Source organism: Bombina bombina, chromosome 6 (assembly GCF_027579735.1).
Source record: "Bombina bombina isolate aBomBom1 chromosome 6, aBomBom1.pri, whole genome shotgun sequence".
Classification (NCBI taxonomy): domain Eukaryota; kingdom Metazoa; phylum Chordata; class Amphibia; order Anura; family Bombinatoridae; genus Bombina; species Bombina bombina.
In genome coordinates, this window is record NC_069504.1 from 1,109,972,907 (window position 1) to 1,109,994,219 (window position 21,313).

The following is a 21,313-nucleotide window of genomic DNA, read 5'->3' on the forward strand; positions in this document are numbered from 1 at the left end:
ATATATTTATGAGTTCAATTTTGAGTTTAATTCTCCATAAACCTTTCCCCCACCAGGAAAATGTGTATGTGATAAGAGGAGGCACTACAGCTTTCACACTCTCACTTCTGTCCCTTCATCCAGCCTCTGATTCTGTACTTCAACCCTGACCCTCAAATTCTTCAACTTCACCCTCACTCCCTCATAACTCCCCCACCCTCTGACTTCTCTCTCTGTCACTCTCTGACCACTACCTCTCCCTGATCCTTCGCTCCCTCTGTCCCCTTAACTCATCTGAACCTTGCCTCCCTCTATCTGACCCCTTCATCCATTTAACCCTGCCTCTCCCTATCTGACCCCTGCATCCCCTTAACCCTGCTTACCCCTATCTGACCCCTGCATCCCTTTAACCCTGCCTCCCCCTATCTGACCCCTGCATCCCTTTAACCCTGCCTCCCCCTAACTGACCCCTGCATCCCTTTAACCCTGCCTCTCCCTATCTGACCCCTGCATCCCTTTAACCCTGCCTCCCCCTAACTGACCCCTGCATCCCTTTAACCCTGCCTCTCCCTATCTGACCCCTGCATCCCTTTAACCCTGCCTCCCCCTAACTGACCCCTGCATCCCTTTAACCCTGCCTCTCCCTATCTGACCCCTGCATCCCTTTAACCCTGCCTCCCCCTAACTGACCCCTGCATCCCTTTAACCCTGCCTCTCCCTATCTGACCCCTGCATCCCTTTAACCCTGCTTCCCCCTAACTGACCCCTGCATCCCTTTAACCCTGCCTCCCCCTAACTGACCCCTGCATCCCTTTAACCCTGCCTCCCCCTAACTGACCCCTGCATCCCTTTAACCCTGCCTCCCCCTAACTGACCCCTGCATCCCTTTAACCCTGCCTCCCCCTAACATAACCATTCATCCCTTTAACCCTGCCTCCTCCTAACTGACCCCTGCATCCCTTTAACCCTGCCTCCCCCTAACTGACTCCTGCATCCCTTTAACCCTGACTCTCCCTATCTGACCCCTGCATCCATTTAAACCTGCTTCCCTCTGGCCGCTCTCTTCCTCTAATCCATGCATTCCCCCAACCTCTCTCTCCCTCTATCCCCTGCATACATATAACCTCTATCTTCCTCTATCCCCTGCATCCCTCTGACCTCTCTCTCCCCTGCATACCTCTAACCAGTCTCTCCCTCTATCCCCTGCATCCCTCTAACCTCTCTCTCCCTCTGTCCCCTGCATCCATCTAACCTCTCTCCCTCTGTCCCCTGCATCCATCTAACATCTCTCTCTCTCCCTCTATCCCCTGCATCCATCTAACCTCTCTCTCTCCCTCCTCTGTCCCCTGCATCCGTCTAAACTCTCTCTCTTCCTCTATCCCCTGCATCCCTCTAGCCTCTCTCTCCCCTGCATACCTCTAACCAGTCTCTCCCTCTATCCCCTGCATCCCTCTAACCTCTCTCTCCCTCTGTCCCCTGCATCCATCTAACCTCTCTCTCCCTCTATCCCCTGCATCCCACTAACCTCTCTCTCTCTCCCTCTATCCCCTGCATCCATCTAACCTCTCTCTCTCTCCCTCTGTCCCCTGCATCCCTCTAACATCTCTCTCTCTCCCTCTGTCCCCTGCATCCATCTAACCTCTCTCTCTCTCCCTCTGTCCCCTGCATCCATCTAACCTCTCTCTCTCTCCCTCTGTCCCCTGCATCCATCTAACCTCTCTCTCTCTCTCTCCCTCTGTCCCCTGCATCCATCTAACCTCTCTCTCTCTCCCCCTCTGTCCCCTGCATCCGTCTAAACTCTCTCTCTCCCTCTGTCCCCTGCATCCATCTAACCTCTCTCTCTCCCTCTGTCCCCTGCATCCGTCTAACCTCTCTCTCCCTCTATCCCCTGCATCCCTCTTACCTCTCTCTCTCTCCTTCTATCCCCTGTATCCCTCTAACCTCTCTCTTTCTCCCTCTGTCCCCTACATCCCTCTAATCTCTCTCTCTCCCTCTGTCCCCTGCATCCATCTATCCTCTCTCTCTCTCCCTCTTTACCCTCCATCCTTCTAACCTCCCTCTCCTTCTATCCCCTGCATCCCTCTAACCTCTCTCTCCCTCTATCCCCTGCATTCCTCTAACCTCTCTCTCCCTCTATCCCCTGAATCCCTCTAACCTCTCTCTCCCTCTATCCCCTGCATCCAACTAACCTCTCTCCCTCTATCCCCTGCATCCCTCTAACCTCTCTCTCCCTCTATCCCCTGCATCCCTCTAACCTCTCTCTCCCTCTATCCCCTGCATCCTTCTAACCTCTCTCTCCCTCTATCCCCTGCATCCCTCTAACCTCTATCTCCCTCTATCCCCTGCATCCTTATATCCTCTCTCTCCCTATATCCCCTGCATCCCTCTAACCTCTCTCTCCCTCTGTCCCCTGCATCCATCTAACCTCTCTCTCTCCCCCTCTGTCCCCTGCATCCATCTAACCTCTCTCTCCCTCTATCCCCTGCATCCATCTAACCTCTCTCTCTCTCTCCCTCTGTCCCCTGCATCCATCTAACCTCTCTCTCTCCCCCTCTGTCCCCTGCATCCATCTAACCTCTCTCTCCCTCTATCCCCTGCATCCATCTAACCTCTCTCTCCCTCTATCCCCTGCATCCCTCTAACCTCTCTCTCCCTCTATCCCCTGCATCCCTCTGACCTCTCTCTCCCCTGCATACCTCTAACCAGTCTCTCCCTCTATCCCCTGCATCCCTCTAACCTCTCTCTCCCTCTGTCCCCTGCATCCATCTAACCTCTCTCCCTCTGTCCCCTGCATCCATCTAACCTCTCTCTCTCTCCCTCTATCCCCTGCATCCATCTAACCTCTCTCTCTCCCTCCTCTGTCCCCTGCATCCGTCTAAACTCTCTCTCTTCCTCTATCCCCTGCATCCCTCTAGCCTCTCTCTCCCCTGCATACCTCTAACCAGTCTCTCCCTCTATCCCCTGCATCCCTCTAACCTCTCTCTCCCTCTGTCCCCTGCATCCATCTAACATCTCTCTCCCTCTATCCCCTGCATCCCACTAACCTCTCTCTCTCTCCCTCTATCCCCTGCATCCATCTAACCTCTCTCTCTCTCCCTCTGTCCCCTGCATCCCTCTAACATCTCTCTCTCTCCCTCTGTCCCCTGCATCCATCTAACCTCTCTCTCTCTCCCTCTGTCCCCTGCATCCATCTAACCTCTCTCTCTCTCCCTCTGTCCCCTGCATCCATCTAACCTCTCTCTCTCTCTCCCTCTGTCCCCTGCATCCATCTAACCTCTCTCTCTCTCCCCCTCTGTCCCCTGCATCCGTCTAAACTCTCTCTCTCCCTCTGTCCCCTGCATCCATCTAACCTCTCTCTCTCCCTCTGTCCCCTGCATCCATCTAACCTCTCTCTCTCCCTCTGTCCCCTGCATCCATCTAACCTCTCTCTCCCCCTCTGTCCCCTGCATCCGTCTAACCTCTCTCTCCCTCTATCCCCTGCATCCCTCTTACCTCTCTCTCTCTCCCTCTATCCCCTGCATCCCTCTAACCTCTCTCTTTCTCCCTCTGTCCCCTACATCCCTCTAATCTCTCTCTCTCTCTCCCTCTGTCCCCTGCATCCATCTATCCTCTCTCTCTCTCTCTCTCCCTCTTTACCCTCCATCCTTCTAACCTCCCTCTCCTTCTATCCCCTGCATCCCTCTAACCTCTCTCTCCCTCTATCCCCTGCATTCCTCTAACCTCTCTCTCCCTCTATCCCCTGAATCCCTCTAACCTCTCTCTCCCTCTATCCCCTGCATCCAACTAACCTCTCTCCCTCTATCCCCTGCATCCCTCTGACCTCTCTCTCCCTCTATCCCCTGCATCCCTCTAACCTCTCTCTCCCTCTATCCCCTGCATCCTTCTAACCTCTCTCTCCCTCTATCCCCTGCATCCCTCTAACCTCTATCTCCCTCTATCCCCTGCATCCTTATATCCTCTCTCTCCCTATATCCCCTGCATCCCTCTAACTTCTCTCTCCCTCTGTCCCCTGCATCCATCTAACCTCTCTCTCTCCCCCTCTGTCCCCTGCATCCATCTAACCTCTCTCTCCCTCTATCCCCTGCATCCATCTAACCTCTCTCTCTCTCCCTCTGTCCCCTGCATCCATCTAACCTCTCTCTCTCCCCCTCTGTCCCCTGCATCCATCTAACCTCTCTCTCCCTCTATCCCCTGCATCCATCTAACCTCTCTCTCCCTCTATCCCCTGCATCCCTCTAACCTCTCTCTCCCTCTATCCCCTGCATCCCTCCACCTCTCTCTCTCTCCCTCTGTCCCCTGCATCCATCTAACCTCCCTCTCTCCCTCTGTCCCCTGCATCCATCTAACCTCTCTCTCTCCCTCTGTCCCCTGCATCCATCTAACCTCTCTCTCTCCCTCTGCCCCCTGCATCCATCTAACCTCTCTCTCCCTCTGCCCCCTGCATCCATCTAACCTCCCTCTCCCTCTATCCCCTGCATCCTTCTAACCTCTCTCCCTTGTCTTTTCCCTGCTTTTCTCCTCTTTTTCTCTCCCATCTCTCCCCCTTCTCCATCCACCCTGTCTTCTCTCTCCCTTCTGTAACCATTCTCTGTATTCTCTGTCCAGTATTTCATTTCTCTCTCTCTCTCTATTTGAAGATTGGCTATGGCCTTAGCAACTTTAGAGCCACCTCTGCTACCCTGCACTCCTCTGACTCCTGCATCCCACCGACCTCTCTGATACTGACACCGGCCTCCCTCCATCTTACATCTCTCTCCTTTTCACTCCTCTCTTCCAAGTCAAGTCAAGAATACTTTATTAGCATGACATTATTACATGTGTCGCAAAGCAATATGTTACAATAAAACATATCAATAGCAATTTATCCCTTAGGAGAATAGTTGGTTAAATATGATGACATTTCATTTAATCTGATTGGGTTCTGGTCATGTGACAGTCTGTTACATATTTTGCTGCTATCCTATTAGCTAAAAGTAAAGATAGTCTTTCTTGCTCAGACATCCGTGGGAAACCTGTTATTTCTTTTGTTATTTCTGGGGGAAAAGTATCCCTTAAGAGTTTGTATCTTGTACAGTACAAGAGAAAGTGCGCTTCAGTCTCTTTGTTCCCGCTGTCACACTTGCGTACATTGTCTGTCTGCTCTGGTCCTCCATTTTGTCTTCCACTTTCCATCACTTTAATCTGCCACTTGTCTCTACTTCTTTCCTCACTTTCCCTCTCACTGTTCCCTGGGACAGAAAAAAAAGACCACACTCTGCAAAGCACACACATTCCCACACTCACACACACACATATCCACACCCACAATCAAATGTGCACATATCCCCACTCATATACCCACATATCCACACCCACACTCACATGTGCACATGCACACACTCACACACACACACACATATACGCACCCACAATCAAATGTGCACATATCCCCACTCATATACGCACATATCCACACCCACACTCACACGTGCACATATACACGTGCACATACACACACACACATACCCACACTCACATGTACACATACCCACACTCACCAGCACACACCTACACTGACACACACACATACCCACACTCACACACACACACATACCCACAGTCAACAGCACATAACCACACTCACCAGCACACACCTACACTGACACATGCATAAAACACTCACATCCACAAAACAATATTGCGAATTTTAGCTTGGAATACATATTTATTTAAAGGTACATTCTAGGTTAGTGTTTCTTGATTCCAGTACTCAAGGTCAGTATTTCCCTTAAGTAGGGAAATACTTCAAAATTTGCCCTGTTAGGGCTCCCTAAAGACTGCAATTGAGAAAAACTTTCCTAGTGTATAAATACACTGTTCTTTTTCACTAGAACATTTTCTTTTTTAACGCATTCACTTATTTTGCAAAGCCAGTGTTCTGGTTAAAACCGTAATGAATAGTGAATAGTCATCATGATCCAGTTGAAAACCTCAGACAATACTGAAGTCATTCTGTAGACATATGGCTGCAATACTGACGGCAAATAGAAGGCCTTTTAATGGTTTCTTACGTAAGAGATGGTGAATTACGAGACCATCAAACATGTCCTCTTCCAGACTCTTTACAACAATGTGCTCCTTTTTTAACTGGACGTTGATCCATTCGATGAGAAACTACAGCAAGAAAGGAAGGGGACAATGTATCAGAATATAATTGGGCAATACAACAATCACACATTTATAATACAACAGAAAAAATAATAATAATTTTATATATATATAAACATGCGAAAACACAATAACATTCATTGTTTTATTATCCAGAATCACAAATCTAATCTCAGCATATTTCAATATCATTAAATGTACTATTATTACATTTGCTTCATTCACTTGGTATCCTTTATTGAAGGAGCAGCAATTCACTACTGCAGCAAGCTGCGCATATCAGGTAAGCCAATGACAAGGGGTATAAATGTGTTGCCATCAATAAGCAGCTAGTTGCCAGTAATGAATTACTGCTCTTGATCAGGTTTGGTGTGAGTTGGGTGTTTTGTTTCACTCTTTTTGCTCCATTGACTTCTATGGGGCAATAGGTTATAGTTCGGCTTTTTGCGGTTGTCCGGTTAGCACGCTAACTGAAAACAGTTTACTTAAACTCATAATACAAGCACATCCCGACACGCGCAATAAGCTTACTTCAAGTGAAGTTAACGCTCAAGCAGAAGCGTTAAATAATGCTACACTTGTAATCTGGCCCAAAAGTCAGTGAGTTTTTAGAGTGACTGTCATACCAAATATATCTGTCAATAAAGGCCTAAGATGTGAATTAGTTTTCAACTGTAAACCTCATTAAAATGTGTTTTTGTTAGTTAATTCATGTTATCGGGATAGATATTTGCAATTCTAACAAAAAACAAAAACAAATACAAAGGCTATTTGGCAGCTCAAGATCTAACAGCTGAGTTTGGATTATTATTTTTGTATAATTTCTCATGTTAATAATAATTTACATGATTAAAATTAACCTGTTATGTTACAAAACCATTGTGATATGTGTTAAACAATATTCATCTAATTTAAATGTGGGCATTATGGGTATACTAGGCATAACCCTTTATCTATAGTACAGGTGAAATAACCAGCTGATCAGTAACCATGGTTACTCACTTGTGTTCTAAATAAGCTAAAATGAAAATCTGGCAAGTTAGGGGTTCTGAGGACTGAATAGTAAATTTCAGGACCTCTTACTAATGATGGAATATACAAGAGAAATTAAGAGATGCTTGATGAATCTAGACCATGGGGATATTTATCAAAGCCTCAAGTATGCTGCATTCGCCGGCACCAATATGCTTGCCTAACATTGCGGCTGAGGACCAGAATACGCTCTCCATATTTATAAAAAAAGCCGCGCACCAAGTACGGGGCGATGGGCATCGGACTGTTGTTAACTAACAGTCATCGATCTCGCTGCTATTCAAATTTTTACCAACTTTATTTATACCCTGTCACCAAACGATGCCTCTATACTAAAATGTTTAAAGGGACAGTATACTGTAAAATAGTTTTTCCCTTAATGTGTTTACAATTGCTTTTTTTTACCAACTGCAGAGTAAACAATGTTTGAAAATTAGCTTTTAAGGTTTATTTGTGTATATTAAAGCTCTGATTTTGTGTTTTGAAGCCACAGCCTAATAAAATAGGTTGAGCTTGTAGGTATAATCAGATCTCATTACTGTATCACATTGTATACATATATCTGCTTCTTTATCTTATATCTGTCCTTAAAACAATCACCAGTACTTTGAGAGAACAATGGAAAATCAACATTTTATTACCTTATCTCTGCTATATCCCACTGGGAGCGTAATTTCTTCTGCTGGCTGTGTTTATAAAGCTTATCTATAGCTGGTACGCGCGGCCACAAACTTTCAGAATAGGTGGGGATACCACATGCTAAATCAACAATTTCAAATGCCAATATAAGGGTAAAGGAGCTACTTGTAAACATTTTAATACACTCCAGCAGGTAAAGTGGACCATTGGGAACAAATTAAAGGAGAGAACATTTTTGAGTAAACTGTCCCTTTAACCCCTATCCTGCCGCTCCCGGACCCTGTCGCAACTGTAAAAAAGTTATTAACCCCTATCCCGCCGCTCTACCGGACCCTGCCGCCACTAAATAAAAGTATTAACCCCTAAACCTCTGGCCTCCCACATCACTACCATTAACTAAACCTATTAACCCCTAAACCGCCAGCCCACCACATCAAATTAAGCTATTAACCCCTAAACCTAACAACCCGCTAACTTTACATTAAAATTACCACATCCCTATCTTAAAATAAATTAAAACTTACCTGTAGAATTAAAATAAACTATTTTTAGACTATTAACTAACCTACCCTAAATATTATACTACAATTACATTAAACTAGCAATTAAATTAACTAAATTACATATTAAAAAACCCTAACCATTCTCAAATTATTTAAATCTACTATTAAAAATTACTAAATTACAAAAAAAGCTAAATTACAAAAATAAAAAACACTAAATTACGGAAAAAAAAAACACAGTATCAAAAATAAAAACGAATTACACCTAATCTAATAGCCCTATCAAAATAAAAAAAGCCCACCCAAAATAAAAAAAACCTAGCCTACAATAAACTACAAATAGCCCTTAAAAGGGCCTTTTGTAAGGCATTGCCCCAACAGTAAAGCCCACCACCCAACCAAACAACCAGCCCCCCTAAATAAAAACCCTATCTAAAAAACCTAAGCTCCCCATTGCCCTGAAAAGGGCATTTGTATGGATATTGCCCTTAAAAAGGCATTTAGCTCTTTTACCTGCCTAGACCCTGCTCTAAAAATAAAACCCACCCAAAAAAACTTAAATAACACTAACCCCCCGCGACAATCCTCTTACAGTTTTTGAAGTTCCGCTTGAAGGATCCACCCATCTTCATCCATCTGGCAAAGTCTACATCCAATGCGGCCTCTTCTATCTTCAGCCATCCGGCACAGAGCTGGTCCATCATGAAGACATCAGGCGCGGAGCCCCTCTTCAATATGGTTGCCGCCGTAAACTGGAATTTGAATGCAAGTGACGTCATCCAAGATGGCATCGCTTGCAATCCTATTGACTGAAAGGTTCCAATCAGCCAATAGAATTAGAGCTGCTAAAATGCTATTGGGTGTTCCAATCAGCCAATAGGATTTGAGCAGCTCTCATCCTATTGGCTGTTAGGAGGTGTTAGGTTAGGGAGTGATAGGTTAGGGGTTGTTAGGTTAGTGGGATTAGTAATTTAATTATTTATTTGCGTTGTGGGCTTTGGCAGTTTAGGGGTTAATACTTAATAGGTTTATTGTGTTGTGGGCTTTGGCGGTTTAGGGGTTAATACTTTAATAGGGCCTAGATTTGGAGTTTGGCGGTAGATGGGCTGTTAACGCTACGCGGGCTTTTTTCTGGCCGCACCATAAAATTAACTCTGGTATCGAGAGTCCCAAAAAATGCTGCGTTAGGCTCCAAAAAAGGAGCGTAGAGCATTTTTACCGCAAATGCAACTCTCGATACCAGAGTTGCTTACGGACGCGGCCAGCCTCAAAAACGTGCTCGTGCACGATTCTCCCATAGGAAACAATGGGGCTGTTTGAGCTGAAAAAAAACCTAACACCTGCAAAAAAGCAGCGTTCAGCTCCTAACGCAGCCCCATTGTTTCCTATGGGGAAACACTTCCTACGTCTGCACCTAACACTCTAACATGTACCCCAAGTCTAAACACCCCTACCCTTACACTTATTAACCCCTAATCTGCCGCCCCCGCTATCGCTGACCCCTGCATTATATTATTAACCCCTAATCTTCCGCTCCGTAAAACCGCCGCAACTTACATTATCCCTATGTACCCCTAATCTGCTGCCCCTAACACCGCCGACCCCTATATTATATTTATTAACCCCTAACCTGCCCCCCACAACGTCGCCACCAGCTACTTACAATAATTAACCCCTAATCTGCCGACCGCAAAGCGCCGCCACCTACGTTATCCTTATGTACCCCTAATCTGCTGCCCCTAACACCGCCGACCCCTATATTATATTTATTAACCCCTAATCTGCCCCCCTCAACGTCGCCGACACCTGCCTACACTTATTAACCCCTAATCTGCCGAGCGGACCTGAGCGCTACTATAATAAAGTTATTAACCCCTAATCCGCCTCACTAACCCTATCATAAATAGTATTAACCCCTAATCTGCCCTCCCTAACATCGCCGACACCTAACTTCAATTATTAACCCCTAATCTGACGACCGGAGCTCACCGCTATTCTAATAAATGTATTAACCCCTAAAGCTAAGTCTAACCCTAACACTAACACCCCCCTAAATTAAATATAATTTTAATCTAACGAAATTAATTAACTCTTATTAAATAAATTATTCCTATTTAAAGCTAAATACTTACCTGTAAAAAAAATCCTAATATAGCTACAATATAAATTATAATTATATTATAGCTATTTTAGGATTAATATTTATTTTACAGGCAACTTGGTAATTATTTTAACTAGGTACAATAGCTATTAAATAGTTAAGAACTATTTAATAGTTACCTAGTTAAAATAATAACAAAATTACCTGTAAAATAAGTCCTAACCTAAGTTATAATTAAACCTAACACTACCCTATCAATAAATTAATTAAATAAAATACCTACAATTACCTACAATAAAACCTAACACTACACTATTAATAAATAAATTAAATACAATTTCTACAAATAACTACAATTACATAAACTAACTAAAGTACAAAAAATAAAAAAGAACTAAGTTACAAAAAATAAAAAAATATTTACAAACATAAGAAAAATATTACAACAATTTTAAACTAATTACACCTACTCTAAGCCCCCTAATAAAATAACAAAGACCCCCAAAATAAAAAAATGCCCTACCCTCTGGTCGGCAGATTAGGGGTTAAAAAAATGTAATCGAGTTGCGGCGATGTGGGGGGACCTCGGTTTAGGGGTACATAGGTAGTTTATGGGTGTTAGTGTACATTAGGGTACAGTAGTTAAGAGCTTTATGAACCGGCGTTAGCCCAGAAAGCTCTTAACTCCTGCTTTTTTTCTGCGGCTGGAGTTTTGTCGTTAGAGCTCTAACGCTCACTTCAGAAACGACTCTAAATACCGGCGTTAGGAAGATCCCATTGAAAAGATAGGATACGCAATTGACGTAAGGGGATCTGCGGTATGGAAAAGTCGCGGCTGAAAAGTGAGCGTTAAACCCTTTAATCACTGACTCCAAATACCGGCGGTAGCCTAAAACCAGCGTTAGGAGCCTCTAACGCTGGTTTTCACGGCTAACGCCAAACTCCAAATCTAGGCCTAGGTATTTTGCATTGGGGGTTAATGGCGGATTAGGGGTTAATAGTTTTATTAGGTAGTTTGCGATGTTGGGGTTGGCAGATTTAGGGGTTAATACTTTATTTTTAGTTGCGATGTGGGTTTGATGGTGAATATAGGGGTCAATATATTTTATTAGTTATAGCGGTGGGGGATTGCGGTTGACAGGTAGCTAGTAATTGCGCATGCGTTAGGTGTTAGTTTATATTTTCAGGCAGTTTCAGGAGTTACGGTGCTCCCATGCTCACGCAAGGCTTGCTGCGGCTGCCTTTGTGTGGCGAGTAGGGATGGGCGAATGTTTCGCAACATTCGAAAAACGGCACGAATTTTAACACATTCGTTCGTTCGAATCGAATTTCGAATGTTTACATAACATTCTAACATTCGATTTTCGAATGTTCGGTTTCGAATTTTACGATTACATTCGAAAATATTCGAATTTGAAAAATTCGAATTTAGATTGTAATAGTATTTCTAATGCTTTTTCTTTAAATGTAATATTCGAATTATGCAATATTCGAATTCGAAAAATTTGAATTTAGATTGTAATAGTATTTCTAATGCTTTTTCTTTAAATGTAATATTCGAATTATGCAATAGTCGAATTCGAAAAATTCGAATTTAGATTGTAATAGTATTTCTAATGCTTTTTCTTTAAATGTAATATTCGAATTATGCAATACGTGTATTCGAATTCAAAAAATTCGAATTTAGATTGTAATAGTATTTCTAATGCTTTTTCTTTAAATGTAATATTCGAATTATGCAATACGTGTATTCGAATTCGAAAAATTTGAATTTAGATTGTAATAGTATTTCTAATGCTTTTTCTTTAAATGTAATATTCAAATTATGCAATACGTGTATTCGAATTCGAAAAATTCGAATTTAGATTGTAATAGTATTTCTAATGCTTTTTCTTTAAATATAATATTCGAATTATGCAATATTCAAATTCGAAAAATTCGAATTTAGATTGTAATAGTATTTCTTATGCTTTTTCTTTAAATGTAATATTCGAATTATGCAATAGTCGAATTCAAAAAATTCGAATTTAGATTGTAATAGTATTTCTAATGCTTTTTCTTTAAATGTAATATTCGAATTATGCAATACGTGTATTCGAATTCGAAAAATTCGAATTTAGATTGTAATAGTATTTCTAATGCTTTTTCTTTAAATGTAATATTCGAATTATGCAATACGTGTATTCGTATTCGAAAAATTCGAATTTAGATTGTAATAGTATTTCTAATGCTTTTTCTTTAAATGTAATATTCGAATTATGCAATATTCGAATTCGAAAAATTCGAATTTAGATTGTAATAGTATTTCTAATGCTTTTTCTTTAAATGTAATATTCGAATTATGCAATATTCGAATTCAAAAAATTCGAATTTAGATTGTAATAGTATTTCTAATGCTTTTTCTTTAAATGTAATATTCGAATTATGCAATACGTGCATTCGATATTGAAAAATTCGAATTTAGATTGTAATAGTATTTCTAATGCTTTATCTTTAAATATAATATTCGAATTATGCAATATTCAAATTTGAAAAATTCGAATTTAGATTGTAATAGTATTTCTAATGCTTTTTCTTTAAATGTAATATTCGAATTATGCAATACGTGTATTCGAATTCGAAAAATTCGAATTTAGATTGTAATAGTATTTCTAATGCTTTTTCTTTAAATATAATATTCGAATTATGCAATATTCAAATTCGAAAATTTCGAATTTAGATTGTAATAGTATTTCTAATGCTTTTTCTTTAAATGTAATATTCGAATTATGCAATACGTGCATTCGAATTCGAAAAATTTGAATTTAGATTGTAATAGTATTTCTAATGCTTTTTCTTTAAATGTAATATTCGAATTATGCAATACGTGCATTCGAATTCGAAAAATTCGAATTTAGATTGTAATAGTATTTCTAATGCTTTTAAATGTAATATTCGAATTATGCAATATTCGAATTAGAAAAATTTGAATTTATATTCGAATTAGAAAAATTCGAATTTATATTCGAATTCGAAAAATTCGAATTTCGAATGTAGACATTCAATATCATTATAAACATTCGAATTCGAAAGTGACATTCGAAAACTGTAAGTAACATTCGATTTTCGAATTTTTAAGAATATTCGTTCTTATCGACATTCGAATTTAGAATTCGAATTTCGGTAATAACATTCGTTCTACATTCGAAATTCGAAAATTTGCACATTCGCCCCCATCCCTAGTGGCGAGTTGAAAATGGAGTAAAATGTATCCATTTTCGCCAAGTCCTTGCGCTGAATATTGGATACCGATTTGCGACGCGGTCCCATGTTAGCTTATGGGAGTAAAAATTGCGGGCGACGGGTGAAATATACGTACCGCATTTATATGCGGCACTGTATATTGGATACCAAAACCACGTAAAAACTGTCATTGCTGGCTTTTGCGGGCGACGCCGCATATGTAATGGGGCCCCTGTTGTTTTTGTGGAGAAGAGGTAATGCGTCTGCAGATTTATTTATAAAACATATTAACTGTAATGATATGGGATTACAATTTTCCAGTAATGTCCAAAAAGAATCTATTATCTTTTTACAGTTATGTTTATCCTTCTCAAAAGAGAAAATCCATTACTCATTTTAAGGCAGTCGACTGTAATAGTTACCTTAACTATCGGAGCAACCACCATGTACCCTGGAAGAATAATGTCCCTTACGGACAATTTAAAAGAATTCGCAGAAATTGTAGTCATCTTAAAGATTTTGAGGATCAAAGTTTAGTTCTTAAAGATAAATTTATAGAAAAGGGATTCCCTATAGATATCATTGAGGCTGGGTACTTACGTGCTAAAACGGATGACAGACATCTATACTTTAAACCCACAACTCCAAACACACATGATCATTCTTGAGATCCTATATTTATAACTCAATTTAATGTAAATCACAACAGGATAAAAAGAATTATCAATAAACATTGGGGTTTACTAAGTAGAGAACAGTACTAGGTACCTCTTTGAACATCAGACCAAAATGTGTGTTTAGATGTGCAACCACACTTAAAAACCATCTAGCTCCCAGTAAGGTAGTTGTGCAAAACAATTAAAAGAGTCCTCTCCTGATCTAATCAAATAATTTTATACCTAAAAAAGCTGTCTTTAAATGTAATTTGAAGAAGTGTAACGTCTAAATATATAAACCCTGGTTGCATCCAATTTCGATCACATATCACCAGTGCAAAATATCCTATACATCATTATTTGACATGTGTCAACAATTTTGTGGTTTATCTGCTGACATGCATCCAATATGCAGGTCACACCTGTCGAATGATAAGGAACAGGTGGAACAAACATTATAGAAATATGAAGAATAACTTCAAATATCACAGTGTACCTAGGCACTGTCATTCAGACCACGATGGTAATCTTGATGTTTTTTCCATCTGTCCACTAAAGTTAAGTATCATACACGGCAGCTCCTATATGAAGCGCCTTTCACATCCTTAGCTAGTCATGTTTTCTTATTTTCCTTTTGTCCATTCTCTACACTATTAGCTATTAAATGATTTACCACTTTTGAGCATGATAGTACATCCTTTTGGAATATATATAATCCATTAGAGATTTTAGTTAGGCACACTTGTAGTTCACACACATAACTTATTATTATGATTAACATCCATCACATTTATTTCACACATATATGATATCCCTGGGTATATATATATATATTCTCTACACATTACACATATATTTATTAGTATATTTGCTTTCTTTTTTCTTATTATTACCATTTACTATATTTAATTTCATCTTCCATTTCATTATTATGTGTTGCATTGGTGATATACATTTCTGTTCCGGTAAAACTCATTTGATGTTTAATGATATGGTTATGTGTATACAATGTCCAATATGTATTTTCATACTAAATTTATTTGTATACGCTTTTTATTTTCCTTTTTGTATGTATATCTATCGATATTTCAGTTTGCACATCAAAGAATATATTCGGATAATGACATGATTTATTATTTATATAGATATATTCTAGGGATTTATTTCTAGTGTTTATATTCGGTTATTGTATCATTTTGTTTAAGTCCCGATCCGATTGGTTAAGAAAGATTAATTTTAAATAAGCAGCAGTTCTTAGCATACCATAGCCTGATGAAATGGTGCTGTGTCACTGAGAAACGCGTAGCTATATGCTAAATTTGTTTTTAACTTTTTAAATAAATAGTTTTAAACATTTGCTGCTGCTGATCATTATTATTATCAAATTCCAAGGGATGGGAAAACAGCACCACTGTAATAGTGCACAGTGTAGGGGTTAACTGCAAAAAAAACCTTCTATATCCAATAGTACACAGTTATGATCGTTATTATATCATCTGAACATTTTGGTATCCTGTGCTTGATTGCACTTGCATCTCTTCACTCAGAACACCGCTCCCTTGGAAATCCATCTGCTAATCTGCACTGGATCCTCGCTGCTTTCCCAGGTGTATCCTGCTTTGCTGTAGAGAGTGAGTCTGCCGGACGACTCATAGGATCCGGCCTGCCTGTTGTGCACTGTTTAGTGCTTTCTACCATGTGAGTAGGACCAGCTCTGCTCTCCCCTTGATGCTGGTCTACCCTATGAGGCGCCGTCTATTCTTTTCATTTTAGTGTTACCAAGTGTCTGGCTGGACATCACAGAAGAGCTGCCCTGACTCCCCCTGAGCTATTGGAGACCTTCCACATTCCTTGAAGCACTTGTGAGCACAGTTTGACTGTGTGAGCATATATACAGATACAGATATAACGGACATTATCGGACATTATCGGTATTTATACACTGCTGATATATTTTACTGCCTTTATTGGTTTTGTTGTTAATGCACTGTTATATGCTTTGATTCATCACTGCTGTATATTATTGTGACTGTTATTGTAAATATAGTACGTGCTATCTGTTGTGCCTCTTATATATACTTAATTTATACACAGACCATCTATAGATTGCTGTGGGAACAGGTATCCCTATTTTGCTTATTTAAAAGGCCAGAAAAAGTATAGAAGCCAATCTCTTTGCTAGCCCATACAATGGCCTGTTAGCCTGAGATATTGTCTCCAAGTCATCCCTGAGCAGGTTGTAGAGAACAAGGAGAATTTGATGGACAACTGATGCAAAACTGTATCCAAGGTTCTCTGGGCCTTATATGGTTCTATGGTCCCCTGTCTTCCTGGTTGAAAGAGGAGGATTGCTGCTTTCAAATACTGGGTCTCAAATCCCTATATGAATGGTCAAAAAAAGCAAAAATCTGAGCACTCGGGGGCAAGTTAAATCCAGAAAAAATCTTTATTGAGGAATAAGTAAAAACTGCATCTCAATGCAGGTGAACAAGGATAGCAATCCTGACACGTTTCACGCCCCCTAGTGGCGCTTAGTCATAGGAACAAATGCTAAAGGTGTCTTGTACTTAAAGGGATGGCTGTCCAATCACTGACCTATAATGGGTGTAATCGGATGCCACCCCAAAAGGAACACTGACAGCACATAAGAAATATTTAAAATACAATGTAAATGATAAAAATGAAGGTACAAAAATCCTTGTATGCGTACTAACAGGCTTGTAAAATGGGAAACACATAAAGTATAAAGAATATGTTTTTTTATGTTTGTATATGTGTCCTTTATGTCTTATAGGTTGCCTTAATAACGTTTGTAAAAAAAAAATGCCTAGTTGACAATACATTAGACAAATCCATAGCTACCAATTAAACCTAGGACGATATGTATATATATTGCTTATAAACATGAAGGCATGATGGCAATATTAAGACATTTAAGAAAGAAAAACGTTAAAAATAAATAAATCAGTGTAGAAATTTGAATATTATTAGAGAATAATATTGTTAGATATTATTAGATAATATGCTGTTAACAATAATAAGGGCAGTAATCTGGACAAGGATATAATAAACATTGCTGTATGCATGTTATTGGATATAAATCAAAACAAAAAAATACAAGAAAATGCATTAATCTATGAAATAGGAAATATCCCATTCCAGATTAATGCCCTTAGGATGTCTAGTTTCCAACTTCAGATCCAGAATAGCTCCCTTTTTGTGAGAAGTTTGTGTCTGTCTCCTCCTCTGGTAGGTTTGTGTACCACCTCAATGATCTGCGCTCCAAAACTGGGAACACCAGTTAGGTGCAGGCCATTGAAATGTTTGGCGACCGCTGAGTTTTTATTAAAATTCTAAACGTCTTTCAGGTGCTCCCTGACCCTATCTCGGAATTCACGGGAAGTTTGGCCTACATACTGTTGTTGGCAAAGATTGCAATTAAGTACATACACAACCCATTTGGTTCTACAAGTAGCATAGAAATGGATTTCAAATGATTTCAAAGTGCTATTAGAATAAAAATGATTGCTGATAATAATAGATTTGCAGGCTTTGCAGTTGAAATTATGACATTTGAAATTACCTCTTCTATTGCTATGTAACCGAGTTGAGGAAGTAGGATCAGTTGTTTGTATCATACTGGGAGCTAATCTGGAGCCCAGGGTTTCCAGCTTTCTCGAAACAAATTTAAAATTGATCAATGAATTTGATATTAAGGGGTCATTGTTAAGTAGTGGAATGTGTTTCTTTAGGATATTGACTGCTTCACTGTACTGGTTAGAGAATGGGGTACTAAACACTACTGAGTTTTCTGAGAATGTTTTATGAGGTTTTTTTGGTTTTGCTATGCAATCTACCTTGGCCTCTTGTTGTGCTCTTTCCAGGAGACTTGAGTCATATCCTCTGGCTAACAATCTATTTTTTAAGTCATTAGATTGGTTAGAATAAATCTCATCACTGTTGGCTTTTTGGAATTGATTTCAGGAGATGGGGAGGATGAGCTGATTGGGCATGTAGGATGGTGTTGCTCGCAGTAGGTTTTCTATAAGTGCTTGATACAATAATTTCATCATCTACCACTCCTTCTAATGTCAAGTCCAAAAAGTTAACTATAGAGGGGTTAGATTCACCAGTGAATTTCAATAGGCCAGTGTTAGTGTTTAAATATTCCAAAAAACAAGCAAGTGAGAAACCCCCTTGTCCCCTATTTTCAATTATGAAAATCATATCATCGATGAATCTGTTGTAAAAAATAATGTCATGTATGAATAGGTTTTGATAAGAATAGATATGTTGGAGTTCCCACCAACTCACATATAAATTGGCATACATATCAAAAATAAAATAATTGTGGGTTAGTAGGAACTCCAAGCAATCACAGATAAAGATTTTGTCTTCTTGTTTATAGGCAGTGTCTCTATCCATGTACCATTTTATGGCTCTGACTCCCTGATCGTGAGGGATACATGAATATAACGATTCAATATCAATGACTACCCAATTGAAAGTGTCCTTCCATTTTATGCTTTTTAAGTTATCTAGTAAATTACTAGAATCCCTAAGATAACTATACAGGTTCACTACAAGTGGCTGTAGAATACAGTCTAACCATTCAGACACAGGCTCCAAAAGGGAGCCTATGCCCAAAACAATGGGCCTGCCAGGAGGGGAGAGGACATCCTTGTGGATCTTGGGGACATGGTGGAAGATTGGTATGACTGGGGACTTAGGTATTAAAAGTTCAATATCCTTTCTTTGTAGAATTACCAGAGCCAGACCATCCTCCAACAAGTCCCCAAGATTGCTTTTAAAAATATTAGTTGGGTCTGAAGGCAGTTTGCGGTAGATGGAAGTGTTCGCAAGTTGTCTATTGGCCTCTGTTAGGTAAGAGCTTTTGTTCATAAGAACAATAGCGCCACCCTTATCGGCATTTCTCAAGACTAAATTTTTATTGAGCTGTAGTTTTTTTAGGGCAGTGGATTCTTTATGTGCCAAATTGGTATGGTAATGATGTTTTTTATCTTTTATTCTATTAGACAATTCTAACAGATCTCTTTCAAGATCTAACCCTATATGAATGGTGTAGGGCAACAGGATATGTCACCTCCTGATGATATTCCCTATGACTGTGGTTTTATAAGTTGATGACAGTTGCTACCTAAGTGTCTAAGTTTACATAGTTGACAATCAGCAATTGCAAAACAGTCAAAATATTGCTTCTAAAATTACTGTATCACACAGTTCATATACTTCTGCAATAATTTTCACCAGATTATGAAAAACGTGTAAGGTATTAAGCCCAAAATGGCCTTTTCAAAAATTTCTGATTATCTATCAATATTGCCTAGTCTGTTAGTATCAGGCGGCTGTTATATAGGCACCTACAAACACAATTTAATCAATGACTCCCTTTTACAGTGTGAAAATGATTGTCCATAGTGTGATCTGACACTCAAAACAGTGTCACTCCGTCTCCGGTGTGACACTAGAAACCATTCAAATGTGGGCTACAAAAGTGGCACATGATCTAGAAATAAAATTATTTATTTTGCCCCTTTTCATGTAATTTATCTCTGAAACAAGCAATTTCATATAGACTTATAAAAGCTAAATCTGCTACATATCTGTCCCTAATTGGCTTTTACTGATTACAACTGCAAAACACTTTATGATTGTGACTAGCCTTGTTGTCTGCTCAGATTGGCTCCTATAATAAAGCAGTGGAGTTTGGGTATTGAAAAATAATTGGAGTAAAACGGATCTTAATTGGTTTCAAAAACATTCGCCTAGATTTAGAGTTTTGTCGGTAAATACCCGCGTAGCTAACGCTGCTTTTTTCCCAACGCACCCTTAAGACAACGCTGGTATTTAGAGTTGTCTGAGGGGCTGCGTTAGGCTCAAAAAAGGGTGCGTTGAGCCTAATTTAGCTCCACTTCAACCCTCAATACCAGCGTTGCTTACGGTAGTGGTAAGCAGCTAAAACGTGCTCGTGCACAATATCCCCATAGGAAACAATGGGGCAGTTTGGGCTGAAAAAAAACACCTTCAAAAAAGCAGCGTTCAGCTCCTAACGCAGCCCCATTCTTTCCTATGGGGAAACACTTTCTAAGTCTGCACCTAACACCCTAACATGAACCCTGAGTCTAAACACCCCTAACCTTACACTTATTAACCCCTAATCTGCCGCCCCCCACTATCGCTGATGCAATCAGCCAATCAGATTGAAGTTCAATCCGATTGGCTGATCCAATCAACCAATCGTATTGAACTCGCATTCTATTGGCTGATCGGAACAGCCAATAGAATGCGAGTTCAATACGAATGGCTGATTGGATCAGCCAATCGGATTGAACTTCAATCTGATTGGCTGATTGAATCAGCCAATCAGATTTTTCCTACCTTAATTCCGATTGGCTGATAGAATCCTATCAGCCAATCAGAATTCGAGGGATGCCATCTTGGATGACGTCATTTAAAGGACCAGGCATTCAACGTTAGTCCATCGGACAGGAAGGATGCTCCGCGCCGGAGGTCTTGAAAATGGAGCCGCTCCTCGTCGGATGGATGAAGATAGAAGATGCTGCTTGGATGAAGATGTCTGCCGGTCCGGATGTCCTCTTCTGCCCGGATAGGATGAAGACTTCTGCCAGTCTGGATGTCCTCTTCTGCCCCATCGGATGAAGACTTCGGCCCGGCTGGGTGAAGACGACTCAAGGTAGGGAGATCTTCAGGGGGGTAGTGTTAGGTTTTTTTAAGGGGGTTTGGGTGGGTTAGAGTAGGGGTATGTGGGTGGTGAGTTTTAATGTTGGGGGTGTATTTTTTTTTCAGGTAAAAGAGCTGATTACTTTGGGGCAATGCCCCGAAAAAAGCCCTTTTAAGGGCTGGTAAAAGAGCTGGTTACTTGGTAATTTAGAATAGGGTAGGGCATTTTTTTTTATTTTGGGGGGCTTTATTATTTTATTAAGGGGCTTAGATTAGGTGTAATTAGTTTAAACTTCTTGTAATTCTTTTTTATTTTTTGTAATTTAGTGTTT

At 40.2% G+C, this 21,313-nt stretch overlaps 1 protein-coding gene across 1 annotated transcript in view; it reads right to left on the bottom strand.

The window, feature by feature from the left end:
- Window positions 1-21,313, bottom strand: part of PARVG (parvin gamma) — a 215,340-nt gene that overhangs the window by 125,434 nt on the left and 68,593 nt on the right. Inside the window, exon 4 of the mRNA XM_053719049.1 lies at window positions 6,030-6,132. Within this exon, the coding sequence (XP_053575024.1) occupies window positions 6,030-6,132 (103 nt within the window). The remainder of the gene's footprint in view (window positions 1-6,029; window positions 6,133-21,313) is intronic.